The 21,547-nt window shown below is 38.8% G+C and overlaps 1 protein-coding gene, 2 long non-coding RNA genes and 1 pseudogene across 3 annotated transcripts; all 4 read right to left on the bottom strand.

Annotated features, from left to right (window-relative positions):
* Window positions 1–1,918: 1,918 nt before the first annotated feature.
* On the bottom strand, window positions 1,919–5,104 carry LOC107658794 (uncharacterized). Its single transcript, XR_001630828.1, has 4 exons — window positions 5,027–5,104; window positions 4,642–4,693; window positions 3,602–3,745; window positions 1,919–2,458 (listed from the first exon to the last, which is right to left on the bottom strand). It is a non-coding gene; the product is annotated as an uncharacterized LOC107658794 (long non-coding RNA).
* Window positions 5,105–6,448: 1,344 nt separating this feature from the next.
* LOC107658717 (antigen WC1.1-like) lies at window positions 6,449–19,542 on the bottom strand. Its single transcript, XM_016447374.1, has 12 exons — window positions 19,526–19,542; window positions 18,909–18,970; window positions 18,379–18,702; window positions 18,247–18,302; window positions 17,853–18,114; window positions 17,352–17,654; window positions 16,689–17,003; window positions 16,367–16,603; window positions 16,185–16,268; window positions 6,773–6,817; window positions 6,630–6,689; window positions 6,449–6,474 (listed from the first exon to the last, which is right to left on the bottom strand). The coding sequence occupies exons 1-12, from the start codon at window positions 19,540–19,542 to the stop codon at window positions 6,449–6,451; spliced, it is 1,791 nt and encodes a 596-aa protein (XP_016302860.1).
* LOC107658792 (uncharacterized) lies at window positions 12,582–13,773 on the bottom strand. Its single transcript, XR_001630827.1, has 6 exons — window positions 13,681–13,773; window positions 13,462–13,527; window positions 13,280–13,342; window positions 13,023–13,085; window positions 12,692–12,919; window positions 12,582–12,628 (listed from the first exon to the last, which is right to left on the bottom strand). It is a non-coding gene; the product is annotated as an uncharacterized LOC107658792 (long non-coding RNA).
* A 314-nt stretch (window positions 19,543–19,856) lies between the features above and the next one.
* Window positions 19,857–21,547, bottom strand: part of LOC107658716 (scavenger receptor cysteine-rich type 1 protein M130 pseudogene) — an 11,211-nt pseudogene continuing 9,520 nt past the window's right edge.

Genomic DNA, 21,547 nt, shown 5'->3' with positions numbered 1-21,547 from the left:
TACATTTACTCCAATACTTTACACCTCTGACACACACACACACACACACACACACACACAACTTGAGAATAAACAAGACTGGTGTATTTGTGTGTGTGAAAGAAGGGGGAAGACAGTTTGCACAGGGATGCAGTGCAAACTAGGCATTATCAAATATATAATGGATCATCATCTAGCTTTCTAAAAATGTTTGACATGCTTTTTATAATCTGTTTTCATGTAACACTGGAATAACCTGTTTGAACTCAGGTACAATTTGAATCAACACCATCAGATCTTAAATAGTTTGTGCCGAATGGAGGAATGACTTATTGAAATTATTCAATATTTTCTCTTACAATATGTAAAGACAACTGTAAGTATTCATTTGTAGACTGATTTTGCTGTAAAAAAAAAAGTGTAAACACTGTGTCTAAGCATTCCAATGAGCCAAACAGTCTTTGTTATGCACAATTGTGTTTGGTGATGAAGGTGGTGCAGAAATGATACACTTCAGCTTAAAATGATGTTCTAATAAAGCAGGTAAATTTTTCAAGACACACGTCCTATTTATTTAGCATGTGTCCTATCCAGTCTTGATGCTTGAAACTCTCTAGGATTAGTGACGGCATCCACTCCATGTGTTATGACAGCATTCCTATCATTTACAGAGCTCCAGCTCTAATTCCCTGGAATTATTCCTTTGGGTTTGACTCGCAATCACTTCACATTGGTTGCACTAAACCTGTGTTTTAATCCAAGCTCTGTATGTCGCATTCGGTCATTCAGCGTGGTCTTGGATTTAAGAATGATTGTCTATTCCCGTTACAGAGTCTAATTTAAGAATGCTATATCGTAAAACGCTAGCGAGAACAGAGGAACGTGACAGTGAATTTTAATGTTGACATTCATTACAATGATCAATGAGGAGTAAGCCATCATGGTAAATACAGACTCGTGTCTTTCTCCTGCTGTCTGCACACACTGTCCTGCTCTCATAAGCTCATAAATGGCCTATATGCTATACACATAAAACAATAAATGGCCATGTTTCCTTATTAATTTTTAACTCATCCATTTTTAAAGTAACCTTTACTATACTGATTAATGGTTGGCAGGAATTCTAGATAGACAGAATGATAGAACAGCCAATGACACACACTGACGGACGGACAGACGGACGGATGGAACAAACAAATGATGGATGGATGGAGAGACAGACAGAAATAATGACAGACAGAACAAATGAACAAATCAATAAATAAACTAACTAAGGATGGATGGGTGGATAAATTAATAATGGATCTATAAAAAAACATATAGATAGACAGACAGACAGAAAGAACAAAAGACAGAAAGATAGACAGGTGGATAGAGACAAATCGATAGAGAGACGGACACAAAAAAAAATGACAGACAAATGGATGGGCGGACACAAACAAATGATAGATAGATAGATAGATAGATAGATAGATAGATAGATAGATAGATAGATAGACAGATGTTTTCACCACTGTATTCTAATGAAGGTACTTTGTATTACATGAAGTCAGAAAACAAAGCCATTGGGAAAAACAGCTGATTATTAATCTCCACAATCCTTTTTTTCTGTGTAAATTACAGTACTCAGTAACTAAGTCCTGTCCATAGGAAATGGTATTTCTATGAATGAGTGTCCAGACGCCCACTCCACACATCATGAGTCATTGACTGAGACTTGGGTTCTCAGAGTCAGTGGGTGCCGCCAACTGTGCACTTAGATCACTGAACTGTGAGACATAACCCGAACTGCCTCTTGCAGACATGTACACCAAAACACACCACTACACAGCCTTACTGGAATTTAAACAAGCTAATATCAATGCTGCAGGTGCAGATGTAAATTAAAATAGCACTTATTCATGATTAATCTTAAGACTTTGCAGTTTAATCCTCCTACTTAAAAACTGAAACATACAAAATGACACAAAAGTTCATTTTTCCCCCCAAAAAATTTCACTAAATTACATCAGTATTGTATATCCTCCCTTCTCAGCCATTGGTGCATGTCACCCATTGATTTACATTACAGATCAGCACTTTCCATACTCTTCAAATTCTTAAGTTTGTCTTCAGTCTCATCTGAACAAAAAAAGCAGGTGATTCTGGGCCTAGAAACTGTATTTAGCAAATATCTGCAATATGCACTAAAGTGAGACTGCTTACCATCTGGCTCATAATCACTGGGCTTTTAACAGCAGGCAAAACATCTGTGGTCAGAGTCTGATGTCCATTACGGGAAGGCAAGGCTCTGCTGTTGGCTTGAGCGGTGACAGGCTTGAAATTTGAGAATAAGGATCATCAAGGGGGAGGTAGATTGATGCCCTCATGTTCAGGCTAAAGCTGTTTGATACCGTCGGCTAGACACAGGTCCCATCTCAATTTGGTGAGCAGTGGAGATAAGCCTGCCAGTGCTGTGTGCTAAACCGATCCATCCATCCTGGTGTCAATAGAGCGATAAGAAGCCCAGCGTGAGAGTGCGAGCTGAAGGGTTACAGGCATGTCTTGCCTACATTGTAAATTTTAGTATGGTAGCGAGGTGCAAAAAAAAAGACCCTCCAATATAAGACGGCACAAGAAATATAACTGCCTCCATTTGCATCACATACAAATGCACAAACAACACAATTAAAGGAATAGCTCACCAAAGAATTATAATTTGCTGAAAATGTATTCACCCTCAGGCCATCCAAGATGTAAAAGAGTTTGTTTCTTCATTGGAACAGATTTGGAGAAATCTAACATTACATCACTTGCTCACCAATGGAACCTCTGCAGTGAATGGGTGCCGTCAGAATGAGAGTCCAAACAGCTGATTAAAAACTTCACAATAATCCAACAAATGACTCCAGTCCATGAATTAACATCTTGTGAAGCGAAAAATTATGTTTGTAAGAAACAAATCTATCTGGCTAAAATACAAGTCCTCTTTCCATAATACTGCTTTCGCCAGTGAAAAAGTTGTCTTGTCTGAATCAGGAGAGAAGTATGCACAGATCAAGCATCATTTACAAGTTAAAACCGTTCTAAACAAATATGTTGATGGATTTTGATTTGAGAGAACAACAGGGGATGGACTTTCATTGGAGAAAGCATTACTATGGATTATGGACTTTTGGTCAGAAGTTACGGTTTAATGTTAAAACTCATTAATGATAGATTTGTTTCTTACAAACACGCAGCTTTTTGCTTAAGATGTTAATTGATGGACTGGAGTGGTGTGGATTACTTGTGGATTATTGTGATGTTTTTATCAGCTGTTTGGACTGTAATTCTGATGGCACCCATTCACCGCAGAGGATCCACTGGTGAGCAATTGATACAATGCTAAATTACCCCAAATCTGTTCCAATAAAGAAACAAACTCATCTACTGTACATTATGGATGGCCTGATGGTGATCTATCTATCTATCTATCTATCTATCTATCTATCTCATAACTGGCTGGGAAGTTTCAGGGAATGTTTAAGCCGCAGGGTGTAAAGATAGTTTGGGGGTTGCTTATTGTGGACTTGGCCTCCTGCGGTCTCTATGGAAACCCCCATCTGCTTCTGCAGTCTCTGTAAGAATTTAATAGGTATACCTGCGTTCCCACGGTGACCAGACGGCAGATAAAGCTGGTGTCAGTCACAGCTGTTCTTTGAGAATGCATCCTTTATTGCCGGAGCACATTCGTGATTTAATTGCTTGTGAGTAACACTTCGCATTACAACACCATCCAGCTGAACTGTAGTGAATAGACCAGTTATTAATATGAGCACAATATCTGTATTGTGGAGCAAAGTGGTGAATTTTTCTAATATCTGGTCTATTGGCTACAGCAGAGCAGTGACCTAACATGGACCTAATTTGATGATCTTTGGCAATTGAATGAATACGTACTGAAGAAAGCCAAAATGTAAAATAAGAATTGGATGATAATTTTGTTGTTGTTTTTACATATATTTTAAGATAAAGGATGAATAGAGAGACAGAGACAGAGACATCACACATATTTTAGTAGACTAGATCTTCTCAGTCACAGGTTTCCACCTTGTGATCAAAATGTGAACTGCAGTTGAAAGTGTGCATCATGCAACCTCATATAACCTCAGTTAGTCCCCAGCCGCTGTTCCCTTAAGTCACTTTCAAGCATGGCATACTGATAAATTTCATATTCATTAAGAAAAATATGGTACAAGATTTAGGTTTTGGGGTTTAAACGTATCTATTACCACAATATTATTAAAATAACACAAAAACAATAATACAACATTCATAGTGTGATAGATAAATGACATTTTAGAGACAGGCAGATAAATGGGTTAGGCTGTTTGAACAGCTTGAAACCGGCATCACAGCAAAGCATCAAACCTATGACAGTAACTTGGCAAGTTACTTTATAATTTTTTTATTTTGATGACTTCATAAGTCCTATAGTCCCTGAGCAGACATTCACGGTTTTAATTACACTGAGAAAACTATTTACATGAAATTATAAAGTTTTACTGTTGTTACAGATAAATTCCCAGAATTCTGATTTAAAATAGTTGGAGAATACAAAACTATTTAGAACGCTGAGACTCTTCAATCACATCTCATAGTAAGTAACTAAGCAAGTAAATAAGCAAGCAGTTCTCTAACCTGTAAGATCCATAATATCCATATCTGGAGGACTTGTCAGACAATACTTTAGCTGAAAGGGGACAAAAAAAAGTCAATTATAAACATTGCATTCACAACTCCAGTCCCAATAAATAAATAAATAAACCAACAAAAATCTTAAGCTAGGCAAGTAACACAAGTCCTTTCCTCATTGTGTACTCTGTGTTGAGTCCAAAAAGAAAAAGAAAAAGAGAAACACACTAAAAGACTTTTTAATTTATGATGGGATTACTAATGACAAAACTAATAATGGCTATCAGAACAGCAATAACATTACTTGATTTATGATTACCCATATCGGTGTAGTCAGTCATATCAACATATTATCAACACTTAAAATGTGTTTAGACAGGTCATAGCTTACATTTTCCTGTAATAAGCCTTATAAATCGTACGTAATGGGAATATTCATTTTATTTTTATAAACAGCTAACGTTTGCCGCCGTTTTTCGTTAGAGTCTGCAAACTCAGCTCAAACAATCAATTACGCCACAAATAGCGCGTGCGCGCCAATCAAATGCCCATATGAATCAGGATTTAAAGGGACCGCAATTATTTTGATCAAAATAATACTCTCGCTAATATTTGTGACCTTGGACCACAAAACCAGTCAGCACGGGTTTATTTGTAGCAATAGACAAAAACTGTATCGGTCAAAATGATCGATTTTTCTTTTATGCCAAAATCAATAGGATATTAAGCAAAGATAATGTTCCATGAAGATATTTTGTAAATTTCCTACCGTAAATATATTAAAACTTCATTTTTGATTAGTAATATGCATTGCTACGGACTTAAAGGCAATTTTCTCAATATTTCGATTTTTTTGGACCCTCAGATTCCAGATTTTCAAATAGTTGTATCTCGGCCAAATATGGCCCTATCCTAACAAACCATACATCAATGGAAAGCTTATTTATTCAGCTTTCAGATGATGTATAAATCTCAGTTTCGTAAAATTGACCCTTATGACTGGTTTTGTGGTCCAGGGTCACATTTGACCATTGTGTTGATAAAGTATATTGAAAAAGTTTGCCCCATTTATATTGTTGTGTGTTATTTCCTAATTCAGCCTCAGGGTTTTTCTTCCCCTACAAATGTCACTTCAGATGCTCTATACCCTATTGATCGTAAATTGTGAAACTTGCAGGGCAGTATGCTATCATTATATGAAAAAAATCATAATGGAAGTTCAATCATGGACATAAAAAATGTTTTAATCAATTATCATTTAAAAATAAAATTGCAGGAATGATAAACTGTCTGTTTGACAAAAAAAAAACACTGCAACGCCGTTTTATGTCCAGAAGATGGCAGTAAAGTAAAAGCAATATATGACCACCCAAGCGAGGGGTCATACGTGTGGGTGGGTATTTAGTGTAAAATAATGTACTGTACAAATGACAGAACATTACCAAAGAGAGGCAATAATTTTGATTCATTGATATAAAATAGTTTCATTCGGAGGACAACAAATTACTGCTATTAAATTAAACTTAGTGATGGCAGTCAATTCGAATGTATTGTATGTGTGACATATCCATTTATACTATTACATCAAGCTAAATATATTGGTCTGATTGGTCACATATCCATGACACTATAAGGGAAATGAGCTGAACTACAATGTTCGCTCAACCAGCACCACGGACAGCAACTGCCACCATTCAGCAATAGTGTAAGCTGATTAATACAAAACGGTATCAAATAATAACAACAACAACAACAACAACAAGAAAAAACAACAGAAGCAGTAATTGAAAGCAGTTCACACACGTTCTTTATCTTAAACTGGCTCCTCTTCTCCATACTCTGTTGTTACAAAAAAGGAAAGAAGATTAATCTGTAAACTTTGCAATATCTTCGGAATTTAGTCTACACATGCACCAGTTGGTGACTACTTTAGCTGAAAAATTTGTTTTAGATGGAACATAAAATATGTCTGATTGAAACACCATGACACTCACCCCTTACAGCTCCAACATTTTGTTCACAAACGATATTATCATAATTCTTCTGTGTTTCTTCTAAAAATGTACAGCAGATGCATATTATGCAAATATGTGTCATGCCAAAACACACATTAAAAAAACTAGGCTGTAAAAATCACCTTCTCTCATGGTTGTGGCATCATCGTAGGTCTCATGCATGCAATCTGTGAAAAAATACAGACAACATCACTCTCTCTAAACTAGGACTAAGTTATATTTGTGGTCCTACTTCATATTTATTTTGGAATGATCATTTTACTATGGAAAATTCTCACAATTCTATCAGTGTTGACATATTCTTCTGGAGCCTTTTGGTCCATTTTGTCTGTAAATGAAAACCAATAAATCATACACTCTAAGAAATGTCCATTACAACAGTTCTAAACAAACACAGTGGTGGATTTTGATGTGAGAGGACAACAAGGGATAAACTCTCATTCTGACGTCACCCATTCACTGCAAAGGATCCACTGGTGAGCAAGTGATGTAATGCTAAATTCTTCAAATCTTTTCCAATGAAGAAACAAACTCATCCACATCTTGGATAGCCTGAGGGTGTGTATTTTTATTTTGGGTGAACTTTTTCCTTTACTAAGAGAATTCAGAAATGCTGACTTTGATATCTACACTTGTTCAAACTTCCCCCACAGACTAACACCTGTGTGCTCTCACCCTGACTGCAGCTTGCACAAACACGTTTTTACACAAACACAGCGATGTGGTTTTCACTGCTGAATTCTGTGGTTAAAAGCAGGAAGCATAACAGGATTAACATAGCTTTAACTCTAACGATCAAAAAAGACATGTAGAATCATTAGACATGTCAGCATAGTAAAAAAAACAAAAAACTTTCAACTATAAATTCATCATTTTGACTATTCACAACAACAGTATAAAATGTTTTCATATTAATAATAAAGGTGATCATTTCAACAGACTCACCCCTCTGAGTGAAGTGATTGTGTCTGTGCTGAATTTCCTCATAAACGGCCTCAGTCATCGTCCTGTGTCTCCTCTTAGAGAGAGCTGTGAGTGTAGACAGACAAACCTGCTGTCAGTTCACAACACATGACTGATCACACACTGAATAAGACACAATATGACAGTCTCTGGATCTCTCCTACCTCTCCTCATCACTCTGTTCTGCTGAATCAGTATAAGCAGTGGCACTAAGAGCAGTAAGAGCACAACTCCCAGTACAATCACAAGCACGCTGCTGGAGGAGTTTGTGGAGGAGAGACTGATGTTGAGCGCACTGGAGGAGAAACTGGAGGAGAAGCTGATGTTGTTGTGGCAGGAGTAGTGGACACTGGCACATCTGGCAAAATAGAAACAAACACATTCAAAATCATGATTGTCTTGAATACATAAAAATATTAAAAATAAAAAGAATAATATTTCTCAGTGTTTGCTGTGACCTGCACAGGTGAGTCCAGCGTGCTCTTTGTGGGAGCAGTCAGTGTGGCTTTTCAGGGAGACAGGACAGTCCCACAGGTGAATCTCATTCCCTCTGTACTCACTGTTCAGCCACACAACACCTTCACCTATACTTTATAAAATTAATGCTACTTTCAAAATGACAAAGAAAAAAAATCAGTCCCTTTTTTTAGCAAATATATATTTATTAAGTAGTCTGCCCTTTGTCTGTTTATTAATGACAAAGTTATGAAGGAGAATTATAAAATACTTGTAGATTTAATTTAGAAAAATAGGCCTCACAAATTAAAAAGAGAAGTATTTTCTTTCTTAGATGGTTCAACAACTTTTACTGCATTCTGTCTGTGGTTGATGATGTTGGGAATGTTCTAACTTAGGAGAAATGTATGAATTGCCATGACTTCCCAGTTCCATCAAAGGAATAGAAGCTATCCCAGAAGGTTTGGTCCAACTAATTATAAATCACCTAACATTCAGTAAGGGTAACACTATATATCCTGCTTTACGTTTGGGTGGTATTGACATTTTAGACAGTAAGTGCAACAACAGGCATATTTACAAAATTTTTAAATGAAAAGAAAGAACTCCAAGAGGTAAATTCTACTGGGGAAATAGATTGGAAATAGATTGGAAAAATACCTGGCTTTTGCTGAGCAAGTTTTGTATATGCAACAAAGTTAAGGAAGTTTATTATAAAATATATCCTGTTAACTCCAACAATACTCTGATATTGATGAGACTTGCTCATTTTGTGGTTGTCACGAATCCAGTCTGTGGCCTTCTGTCTGCTTGCCACCGGAGGTTGCCCTCCTATTATATTGACTCTCACATTACACAGACTGTTGCATGTCACTCTGGACTACATTTCCCATGTTCCATTTCACTGATTACGTTTTCACCTGTAGCCAATTACACACACTATAAAAATCAGTCTCAAACCATTCACCATTCAAAGCCGAGTATTGTTAGCGCTTGTCGTTGTATAGCCGATTACTACTTTATGGAGCCAGTTCGCTGTCCTAGTTTCTAGTTCCAAGTTCCTAGTTCTAATCAAGTCTAGTCTCGTCTTGTTTTTGTCTGATTGCCTGTTTCCTGATCACCTGCCTGTCTTGGATTTCTCTCTTGTCGTTTGGACTCTGCTTGCTCCTTGCCTGGACCATCGCCTGCGTTTCAGATTACCCCTTTGGATTACCTTGTTTGGACATTGTTCACAAGAGATTGACCACGCCTGTTTACTGGACTACTCCTTTGTCTTGCCCCAATATACCTGTCCGCCATTGTCTGACCCTTGCCTGTTTGTAACCACATCTTTTAATAAAAGCTTTGCACATGGATCCGCACGCATCTCGTCTCAATTCGCTTCATAACAGTGGTCTTGTGGAAGAAACAGCTGCCCATTTATGTATTTATTTATTTATTTATTGTTTGTTTGTTTTTAGAACAACCAATACATTTTGGGGTGATTTAAGTTAAATAAAATTTTTAGCCCTACAAATGTGATTCACAGTCTTGTCTTCAAAGATGCTATTTGTTATTATGAAACCGAAAACATGTATCTCTTAAATATTCCCTTTCGAACATTCACTTCACGTTGTGTACGGGTAAACTCTTGTTTAGTCTGTTACTGAAGCCTGATTTGTTCACGTTTGTGAAGCTGCACAAACCAATGGCGCTTTAGCCCGCCAGAAAGGGCGGAGTCGACGTATATATAAGTCGACTCGCAGCACCATTTCATCAGAATCTGCTCCTTCAGCGATGAGGATCATCTCTTCGCTGACTCTGCAAGAAGCTAACGAAAGAAGACGGAAAGAAGCTCAACCCGCTTGCCGCCATCGAAGAGCCCCCGGCAGAGGACGAGTCTCCCCTGTGGCCATCCGGCGCTTTCTAAAAGAGCAAATTTGAGCAAATTTCCAGCGCGCATTGTTGCAAATGTTGCGCCGCGAGTGCGACTCGTGCAAGGAGCCCTTGCACAAATCAGACGGGCACAGCGAGTGTGTCACCTGCCTGGTTTGTCCAGTCTTCGCTCGCGTATTGCCTTCTTCACTGAAGGCAGTACTTCCGGCTCTGCTCTCCCATTTCCTTTCTCTCCTAAGAGAAAGAAACAGCGGCTCTCTCTCAACGGGTGTGAGCGGTGTCACGTCGGCCCAGCACCCGCTTGCCCCCCTCTCCCCGCTCCGCCTCGTCGCGCCAGTGTTCTTCGCACAAGAGGATCAACGCCCCTCCTTTGCAGCAAGCGGCTTGGTTTCCTTTGGCGCCTCCGAGGAGGAGATTGCCGTCGACGACTCGATGTCCTTGATGGCATCAGACGCTGAAGAATGGTGCACTCCCTTCTTCCCAACCATCGCAGCTGAAACCGGACACTGAGCTGATCCGTGTTCTCTCCATGGCGGTGGAGGATCTGGGTCTCGAGTAGTCGGCTCCAGATAAGCCCGCTCATGGCCTAGACGAGTGGTTCCTGCCGGGACGCCGTCAACTGCCTCCCCACCAGCGGCCCGCCCCGTTCTTGCCTGCAGTTCACAAAGAACTGACCAAGACCCAATTGCAATTAGATCCACTTGCATCCCGGTTCAAGGCCTGGGCAGCCATACCGGGCGTGTCAAGCTGGGTTAAAAAAACAATTCAACGAGGCTACTCGCTTCAGTTTGCTCACAGGCCACGTTGTTTCAGAAGTATTATTCACACTTCGGTTCAGGACAACGAAGTACAAACACTGCTTGCAAAAGGTGCTATAGAAATAGTACCTCCAGCAAACAGCGAGTCCCAAAAAAAAAACAAAAAAAAAGATGGCGTGCTTTCTCCCACATCTGAATGCTTATGAGCTGGCGGTTCAAGATGTTAACTATCAAACAGATCCTCACGCACATTTGCCCCAAGGACTGGTTTTTAACAGTGGATCTGAAAGATGCTTACTTTCACATACACATAGCCCCACATCACAGGCCGCTCTTGAGATTCACGTTCGAGGGAGTGGCCTACCAATATACAGACCTACCATTTGGACTGTCTCTGGCCCCTTGCACATTTACAAAGTGCATAGACGTGGCTCTTTCCCCTCTGAGGCAGATGGAATGTTCCTATTCATTCCTAATGTTCTAATGTTCTCTGCCCTGTCAGGGCCCTGAGAATATATCTTGAACGCTCCAGCCTGTTCAGACAGTCGGAGCAAATTTTCGTTTGCTTTGGAGGCCGCTCTAAGGGGATGCCGGTTACAAAGCAAAGACTGTCCCGCTGGACAATTGACGCTATAGCCTTGGCTTATGCCTCAGAAGGTTTGCAAGGCCCCATAGGTGTGAGGGCCCACTCCACTAGAAGAATGGCCTCCTCCTGGGCTTGGTCCAGCGGAATCTCTATTGGTGAGATATGCGCGGCCACCGGCTGGTCGTCGCCATCCATTTTACCAGATTTTGCAGCCTAGATGTCCCTGCTCTCCAGGCATGGATTTTATCGGCTTAAACTGCTTAAACTGCTTATTTCTCCCTACGGTAGAAATAGCTATGTCCAAAAGTCCTCAGCTATGCTCGGGATTCAGTTGACTCATGTTGTCATGTTATCTGTCCCTTAACTTAATTGCTCCAGAACTGGGCTCGCAGAGCGGCTTTGTCTGCTTCTGCGCATAGCACGGCTTGTTTTATTTCTTTCCCCATACTGTACACAACGTGAAGTGAATGTTCGAAAGGGAACGCTCCGGTTACTGACGTAACCTCAGTTCCCTGAGATAAGGGAACGAGCACTGTCTCACTTGCCGTGCTATAAGCTGCACGCGAATCGATGACTGTCACTTCAGTCGAATGATTCTGATGAAATGGTGCTGCGAGTCGACTTATATACACGGCTTATATACACAGCTCCGCCCTTTCTGGCTGGCTAAAGCGCCATTGGTTTGTGCAAACTACACAAACGTGAACAAATCAGGCTTCAGTAACAGAGTAAACAGGAGTTTACCCATACACAACGCTCTTTCCCTTATCTCAGGGAACCGAGTTTACATCAGTAACCGGAGAATTTTTTTTTGTTTTTGTATGCAAAATTCTTTATTCACATGCAAAAAAATGTTATTTTTTTCTGTCTCAATTTCTGTCTTGTTCCCTCAATTTTTTCTTTGTTGAATTTAACTCTCCAATTTCATCTGTCAGACAGAAATGTGTTTTTTTATACTGTAAATGTCTTATTAGAGATACAACCATGTTTGATCCCTGATCATGTATTATATATTCTGATAACTTACAAGTTTATGTTTAAAACAGAGATGGCGATAAAAAGGCAAATGTTCCACATGGCAGCTTTAATAAAGAAAAAAATCTGAACTTGTCGTCATTCATTATTGTTGTCTAAATAAAATTGTAAATATTTGAAGAAACTCTAAACATCAGAAAAGAGAGAATCATTTCTATTTTTTGCTAAATGCACTCATAAGATAAATACATTTACAATACACAGCAGTGTGCAACAATCTTTTATTTCAAAAGAATATAACAACAGCAAGCTTTGGCCTGCAGGTGCTTTTGACCTGGACACCTTCAGCTTTTTAAAAGCAGGTGCTTTTGACCTGGACACCTTCAGCTTTTTAAAATGATCACATAAATGTCAAAATACAAAATAACATATTTCTATAAACCTATATTTGTATTGAATTGATGTCCATGTTTTCTATTAATGTCTAGTAATTGTAACAACAGCAAGCTTTGGCTAAATGCAATTGTGTTGGTACATTCAACACTTTTAAGTGCAGAGCAACTAAAAGCTGTAATAAGATGTGAGGCAGTGGGTGTAGTCACTGACTTAAACAGTCCCTCCCCGTTTTCCTGGCTCTTCCCTCAAATAATCATAGTCTGTTGTTAGAAAACAAAAGCAAATGTTTAAATTGCATTATAATTTTTAGTTATGAAAACTAGACATAATCAGTGTGAGGTAAAGCAGGTCACAGTAACCTACCAGACAGGTCTCGCACATCTTCACTGACATTCCTTACATTATCATACTCCTCCAGATCTCCCTCTGATAAAAAAAATGCCAGTCATTAATTACACGAACAAAATCTCACACTGCACTTCAAAATACACTAATATATCACAATATACAATATAAAAACTAAGTCTATATAATTTATATAACACTATAATGAACTATAGTAAAAGAAAAGAAAAACACTGTACCAGTCTATTTTAAAAAGTAAAATATGAAACTCACACCTGCTTTATTATTGGAGAGCTGTCTTATGATGACAACATCATCATAGCTTTCTGATATGTCACCTGCAACAAAAATAAAAAATAAAATGTGACAATCAAAAGACACATAACTTAAAAATTATAATAGAAATAAAATGCCCATAAAATTATACATGCATATTCAAATAATAAAAGAAATAAACCTCTAGTATGATGTGTCAGTCCAACAGTGATTACATCATCATAATTCTCTGGTGTGACTTGTTGCTCTTTAAATGAGTTAAAAGCAAAAACAAGAAAGGGTGTGAAAAAAACTTCATTTTACTGTTCACAGGCTCAGTAGTTTAATTAATTACTTAATTAATTAAAACCACTTAATTAAATTAAGTGAAATCCTGTGATCAAGTTACAGATTCACTGACCTGTTGGACCTGTGCTGACATCATTATAGTAAGGTGTGCCTCCTACCGCAGATTCTGGGGAATTTAAATAAAAATGAACCTTCAAAATAACAATGCACTTTGTTCTCCATTTTCTTTCAGTGCTAAATTTAAAGATAGTTATCCATCTTTTTCCTAGAAAGTCTATACTGCGTTTTAAATTATGGGATGCACTTCCAGTTTGGGGACGTTCTATACTAAAAGACTGAAACAAATCATTTCAAATTAAAAAGTTGTACTAAAAATGATCCTTATCCATCAGTTTCACTGAGTTGTAAGTTTTATTTCATGTTCAATTTTCAGATGTCTATAGAATAACATAACACTTGGTATTTTAATGTGACATGGTATAACAAGAATATCTATGAGAAGAGCTGTTTTCAGTCTGCTGTAGTCTTTTCCTCATTATTTTAATTTTTCCTTTGTATTCTGCTGTAACAACATGGGAGGGAAAAAAACAAACATAAACTACTGCGCATTTGTGGTCTGGCCTCCTGATTTCATTTACAATAGGCTATATACTATGAATAATTTACTGGAATGCACTAAGAATCTCTTGTTTTTCTCCCCAAATCCTAATGTCTCTTTCCAGGTTTGTTTTCACATGGATGCTTTAAAATGCAATCGTAATTGTCTCCCCTTTTCACTTCTAATCCTATCAGATGTGTTTATTAAAATGTTTCTAAAGCAGTTAAATACAATATTTGTTATATTTTAAAATGTCAGAAAACAGTTGGAAATATTATCGCTCGCTAATATTAATGAACATTTTTAAGGCAAGGCCACGTATGTATTACTACAGTGACATTTAACACGAGCATGATATTCTTGCAGAAATAATCTAGCTTTTGGTGTTATTCATGGTATATTGAAAGTAATATGTTAATACTTTTACACTTTTAAATTTACTTTTAATTATTAATGGTTTAAGGGTGAGTAGACGTCACCTCATTGTAAAGGTTTCACTGATTGTTTACAGTGTAATTATGGTAAGTTACTCACATGATTCGTGCAAAGCTTCATGGGGTGCAGGAAAAAGATGGATACTGTAGTTCCAGGCATGTCTTAACCGCATTACCAAAGACTTTAGATATTCCAAAATGGTGCACTCCTATTACTTATGGATGGGAGAAAGCGACTTGCCTCATAGTCTACTATGCTATCAATGGCTCAAGCCTCCGTTACAGCTCTAAAATTATGTTTTGGAATTAGCAATGGAGGAGTGGGGTAAGAAGTGTAAAAAATTAGTCCTACACACAAGAGCGTTTTAAGGACAAAAACCTGATGTATGTCTTGAAATACATCATCTGAACAATGTCTTGAGGTGTGGAAACCGTAGTATATGTGGAATAATTGACTCCGGTCAGTTGAATTATTAGAAAATAATGCAGACGTGAGGTGAAGGTTTTCAATTAATTTCACATTTCTGTATGTTACATTATAACATTTTATTCCTCTAACCTGAAAGAAACTCATCCACATCTTCGTACCCAGAGTGCTGTTCTTCAGAAAAGACACTTCCTGTTATTGGGAAGCAGAACCACAGAAATATGTTTACAATCACAAACCTCTGGAACATATAACACTATATTATTTCAAATGATATGCAAGGTCACATCTTTACAAAAATGAACCATGGTTATTGTTGTTAAACCATGGTAACCACAAATTAATCATGGATTTGCTACACTAACCATAGTTTAACCATGGTATAGACGGTTTCATCAGGCACACGCGCCTGGCTCGAAGTTAACTTCCGGTCTGTGTTTGTTTATCAGTCTGGCTATGATTTTCCAAAAGGCTTCGTTGAATAAACATGAGCACATACTGCACGTTTAAAAATCTAAACAAGGCGCGGGTGTTTTTATATCACTGTATTTCTGAAGGAAGACTACCTTTAGAAAATTTTCGATGTTATTTTCATTTCATCTTGCATGTTATATGCCTGATAAAGCAGCGTTTGTGAGCTCAGCGCTGCTTTGTTTGTGTACAGCCGTTACTGGGGAAACACCTTTCTCCTGCTTTAAATCATCTTCTGCTGGCAGAGAATGAATTTGCATTTTCAGCAAGTCCGTCTGATTTACGCAGCAAACATATTTTGCTTATCAAAAATAATCTACTCTAGAGGGACTACTTAGCTGCTGTTATTGATTCTATTTGGAAGTCTACCGGAAGTTAAGTTAGGGCCACAAAAGCGTGCATGCGCAGTGACTTGCAGTTATTGTAAAATAACTGTTTATGTTATTGCCGTTGAAACCGTCTATATGAACTAAAACTGTGGTTATACAATTGGCAATCAATCTGCCAAAAAACACTACACTTTTACTATTATAAAACTATGGTTAACTGGTAAGGGCACAAATGAATCAATGTGATTTACTCCACTCACCACTCTGAATAAATTAATACTCTCAACACATATAAATTAATCTCTCAATAAATTAATTAATGATCTCAACACATCAGACACTATGACAGTTACTCACCCCTCTGAGTGAAGTGATTGTGTCTGTGCTGAATCTCCTCATAAACGGCCTCAGTCGTCGTCCTGTGTCTCCTCTTAGAGAGAGCTGTGAGTGTAGACAGACAAACCTGCTGTCAGTTCACAACACATGACTGATCACACACTGAATAAGACACAATATGACAGTCTCTGGATCTCTCCTACCTCTCCTCATCACTCTGTTCTGCTGAATCAGTATAAGCAGTGGCACTAAGAGCAGTAAGAGCACAACTCCCAGTACAATCACAAGCACTGGGGGGACGGAGAGAGACGCTGCTGGAGGAGTTTGTGGAGGAGAGACTGATGTTGAGGGCACTGGAGGAGAGACTGATGTTGAGTGCACTGGAGGAGAAGCTGATGTTGTTGTGGCAGGAGTAGAGGACACTGACACATCTGTCAAATCTGTCAAATACACAAACACATTCAAAATCATGATTGTCTTAAAATCGCCTAAAATTAATACTATTTGTTCGTGTTTTGCTGTGACCTGCACAGGTGAGTCCAGCGTGCTCTTTGTGGGAGCAGTCAGTGTGGTTTTTCAGGGAGAGAGGACAGTCCCACAGGTGAATCTCATTCCCTCTGCACTCGACTCTGTTCAGCCACACAACACCTTCACCAGCACCAAAGACTGAATTCCCATCAGCCCTCAGTGCTGCTCCACAACCCAGCTGCCTGCAGACCACCTGAGCATCGCTGATGTCCCACTGATCATCACAGACTGAGCCCCACACAGCGTTATGATACCCCTCCAGCCTCCCAGAGCACCGGCCCTCCCCTCCACTCAGTCTGAGAGCAACATGATCTAAAACACACACATCACAGACTCAAAGACAAATTACTGGCACCTGCAGTAGGGTAGAGTGTGTGGAGTGAAAATAAATCCTGTTGGTGCCCCCAGAAGACAGTAACATAAAATACAATATGGTTGTGATGCTCTTTTCCATCAAATAAATTTACCTGAACACTGTCTCTGGTGGGACGATGTGGGGCATGACAAATAGCTTCTAGGGGACTCATGACTCTCCTGTTCTGTAGTCACAAGTTAATTCAATATTATATGTACAGTATATACTATATTTCATGCATTTACTCAAAGCATTAAAATTAAAGGATTACTGTGGTAATTTTTGACTGAAGGAAAATGTCTCACATGAGCAGGTGATTTCGGCCACTTCATCTCCAACACAGTCATTCTGTCCCCACGGTAAAGACGGAAACTGCCACAGATTTGAATCATGTGGTCGACATGTTACTTTATCCAGCCAGTTAGTAGCTGATTTCACTCTTGATATTGAATTAGAAAAATCACCAGATCTTCCACAGTTCAGCTCTTGACAAATCATACTTGCTGTGTCTTTGTCCATCTGGTTCCAGCACACATTACCCCAGGATCCATTGTAGAAAACCTCCACATTCCCTTCACAGCCCTCAGTTAACCTGATCTCTTTAAACTCTAGACAAAAAAAAAAGACATTTTAAAATCACAAAATAGAAAAATCTTAACATTATGGGCATTATGGACATGTGAATATGTTGTTGAAATATTTCATAACCTTATTTAAATTTTGAGTTTAAATAAAAAAATGCATATAAATAAACATATAAAAATGTATAAATAAATATTTGCTATTGTTAATTGTTCACTGTTTACCTGAGCACACGACTCCTACATCCTCCTTGTGCTGACAGTCATGTTTTCCCCAGCCTGGAGAAGAGCAGCTCCACAGGGACGTCTCATTCCCCTCACACTCCACCTCATCCAGCCATATGGGTCCAGAACCAGGACCAAACCAGGCTGGTACCTGCTGGTTACTGAGGGCCACTCCACACTGCAGCTGTCTGCACACCACATGGGCATCTTTAATATCCCAGGAGTCATCACACACTGTCCCCCATGAGCCGCTGTGAAAAACCTCCAGCCTCCATACACTGTCCCACATGAGCCGCTGTGAAAAACCTCCAGCCTCCATACACTGTCCCACATGAGCCGCTGTGAAAAACCTCCAGCCTCCATACACTGTCCCACATGAGCCGCTGTGAAAAACCTCCAGCCTCCCTGCACAGTCTCCCCCAGAACCCACCAGCCTGATGGACCTGCGACCTGATATTCAGAGAAAGAAAAACACATTATTGATCATGAACAACTGAAGAATCTGTCCAGATGTTGTTGTTCTCACCAAGGCAGGTGATTGACAGCTGTTGTGTGGAGCTGCAGTTGAGAGTTTGTGGAGAGCTGCAGTTCCCCAGATGAGCTTCACTCCCAGAGCACTGGAAGCCCGTCACACACTCATGACTGTGTTCAGGACTGGATGAAGAGGAGCCGTAGAAGTTCAGCACAGAGCCACAGCCCAGCTGTCTGCAGACCACAGAGGATTCAGTGAGACTCCAGGAGTCGAGCAGAACTCTCCTCCAGACCTGATGGATGAAAACTTCCACCTCCCCCTCACACTGTCTCTCTCCAGACAACCGCACCAGACCATCATGAAGAGCCAGAGAGGAACCTGAAGAGAAGAACTGTTTAAAAATATTGCAAGTCTGAGAATACGATTTACATCAATAATACATTTTACATAATAAGAAATAAATTCAGAAATGAATAACGAGGGCATTAATATTTCAGTCTGAAATGAATGTTTGAAAAATACATGTAGTGAGATGAAATATTGCATTTTTATTTTTGAGTCTCAGCAGCATAATAAATCATCACCCGAAGCTCCACTCTTCCTGAACAAGAGTCTGAACTGTTTACCAGCCTGAGATCTGTGTAACCTGGACAAAAACAAAAAACAAACCTTTTGTCATTACAAGGCCCATTACTTACAAAAAGAGTATCTATCATATAACATATGATGATTGAGAAAATTCTTCTCTTTATGTGTGTGACATGGTCAAATAGTTATTTACCATTCAGTAACCATGCAAAAAATAAACAACTTAGGGGAATAACTTTTGCAATAGAATATATTTAAAAGTATAGGTTACCCAAAAATTAGAGTTCTGTCATCATTTACTCACCCTCCACTTCTTCCAAACTTGAATGAGTTTGAATTTCTTCTGTTAAACACAGAATAAGATATTTTGAAGAATGTTGGTAACCGAACAGTCGATGGTAGCCATTGACTTCCATAGTACTTTTTTCATTACAATGGATGTCAAGGCCTACCATCAACAGTTTGGTTACCAACATACAGGTTTGGAACAACTTCAGGGGGTGAGTAAAGAATCACAGAATTTTCATTTTTGGGTGAACTATTACTTTAAGATTGATTATAGTAAATCTTACATTACAAATAAATGAAGAGACACTGAATATTGATTCTTTACCAGAACATTTCAATCATGAAGTATCTCTAGCCTCCCAGAGCACAGGTGAGATCCAGCAGCAAGTCTGGAAGGCTTATGACCTGTTTATATTGCATGAAGCACAGTGCACAGTAAAGAAAACACACATAATACAGACGTAATGCAGATAAAACATGCAACAATACAGCTATATTAGTATACAAAAAGTTTTCCACATAAAACACAATAATTCTTTGCATAAACACAAATCCATGGCCAAGAAGTAGGGAAAAATGCTTAATGCTTAGAAGTACACATTATTTACCTGAACAGATGACCCCCACATTTGCATTGTGAGTACAGCTATTCATGCTCCATCCTGATGACTTACAGTTAGTTCTTCAGTGTAGACTCTGATCCAGTACATAATACAGCACTCATCCAGACTGGTCCCGATCCTCGCCCAAAGTCATCATCAGTCAGAGCATCTACAGGTTCTCCACAGTCCAGCTCTCTACACCCCACTGCAGCATCAGCCAAATCCCAGAACTCATCACACACTGTTCCCCACTGACCTCTATGAAGAACCTCCACTCTACCAGCACAGCGACTGCTACCATTTACCAGTCTCACATTCGCACGGTCTAAATATTGAACAGAAAGAATGACAGATGACGAGACAGTAGAGGACAGAGACAAATAAATATTGAAATTGTGAAGAAACAAGGACATAAAAAATACTGTATTTAAAAAATGCTTTTTCTTTTACTTAAAGAAAAATTAATTCCAACCTGCACACATTAGTCTCCTTTGTCAAAAGCAGCTGCTCCCAGCACCTGTACAGGAGCCCCACAGTCCAGCTCTCTACACAAACTCTGCATCCTGCTGGTCAAAGGCAGCGTCACACACTGACATCCACATCTGATCATGAAGCATCTCTAACCTCCCAGAGTAACTGGAGTTTCCAATAAGTCTGGCACCTGAAGTAGGAAGAGATAAGAAATTCGCCTTTCCTGCATGTGTTTTAACTGTGGGGGAATTCATCCTCATGTTAAACCAAATCCTTATGAATTCCTTTCTTTTCATGGAAGACAAAAAAATAGAATATTTAAAGAAAATCCTGGCCAGTCTTTTCAATATAATGCAAGTGTATTAGGACTGGGGCTGTCAAAGCACCAAAATGACAAAAAAAAAGAAAAAAAAAAGGTAACACTTTATAATAACTTTCATTAATAAATCATTAACAAACATTATATAATGTTTAACTAATCATTACTTAATATATATTCACAAATCTAGAAATATGAGATAATGTGCTTGTTAATGTTAATTAATGAACTAGGGCTGCACGATAAATCGCATGCGATATTTAACGCGCATCTTATCAGTAAAGCCGGTTCTGTAATCAGCAGTAAATCTCCATCACGTGCGGGCTTTCACATGGAGCAGCATTAACTACACAGAGCCGTTGTTCACTGACGAGCTGCGCAAAACCACGTTCATTTTGATGGCAAAAATGGTCCCAAATTACCGGAATTTACCCAATTTTCACATCTTTACAAATTATTTATTAATCATTTGTTCATGTTTCTGCAGTACCCAATCTAAAGTTGAGACTATTCATCATTTGTAAATGTTTATAAACATTTACTAAGTTTTTTTTTTGTATCTTTATTGGCACTGGACTTTTAGCTACTGTAACAACGTTTGTGTAAAGGGTGGTTAGTTAAGTTTAGCTAAATGCTTGGTAGAGACATTACACACATTGTAATTTGGGTGCAAAACATGTTTTTATTGCCTCAACACTTATATTAGTATACTATTGTGAATCATTAAACAGAATATTCCTTGAATCATACGTTAACAGGAGGGGGGGAAAACGTACTCAAAACGTACTCGGTTACTAACGTAACCTCGGTTCCCTGAGATACGGAACGAGTACTTCGTCGGTTTAAGACGCTTAGGGAAAATTCCTTTTTCTCCGATGACTGAAGCCTTTCAATAACGCAGCGTAACTGCACGGCCATTGGTTCATGCAGTGAATAAAAAAAGAACCAATGGCTC

This window comes from Sinocyclocheilus anshuiensis, unplaced genomic scaffold (assembly GCF_001515605.1).
Source record: "Sinocyclocheilus anshuiensis isolate Anshui unplaced genomic scaffold, SAMN03320099.WGS_v1.1 scaffold283, whole genome shotgun sequence".
NCBI lineage: Eukaryota > Metazoa > Chordata > Actinopteri > Cypriniformes > Cyprinidae > Sinocyclocheilus > Sinocyclocheilus anshuiensis.
The sequence above is the reverse complement of the archived record's forward strand: the minus strand, read 5'-3'. Positions and strand labels throughout refer to the sequence as shown.

Coding starts and splice junctions, on each gene's coding strand:
- LOC107658717 (XM_016447374.1), bottom strand. Junction 16,269..16,366: donor GAACAGAGTGATGAGGAGAG/GTAGGAGAGATC, acceptor CTACACTCACAG/CTCTCTCTAAGAGGAGACAC. Junction 6,690..6,772: donor TGCCACAACCATGAGAGAAG/GTGATTTTTACA, acceptor GTACATTTTTAG/AAGAAACACAGAAGAATTAT.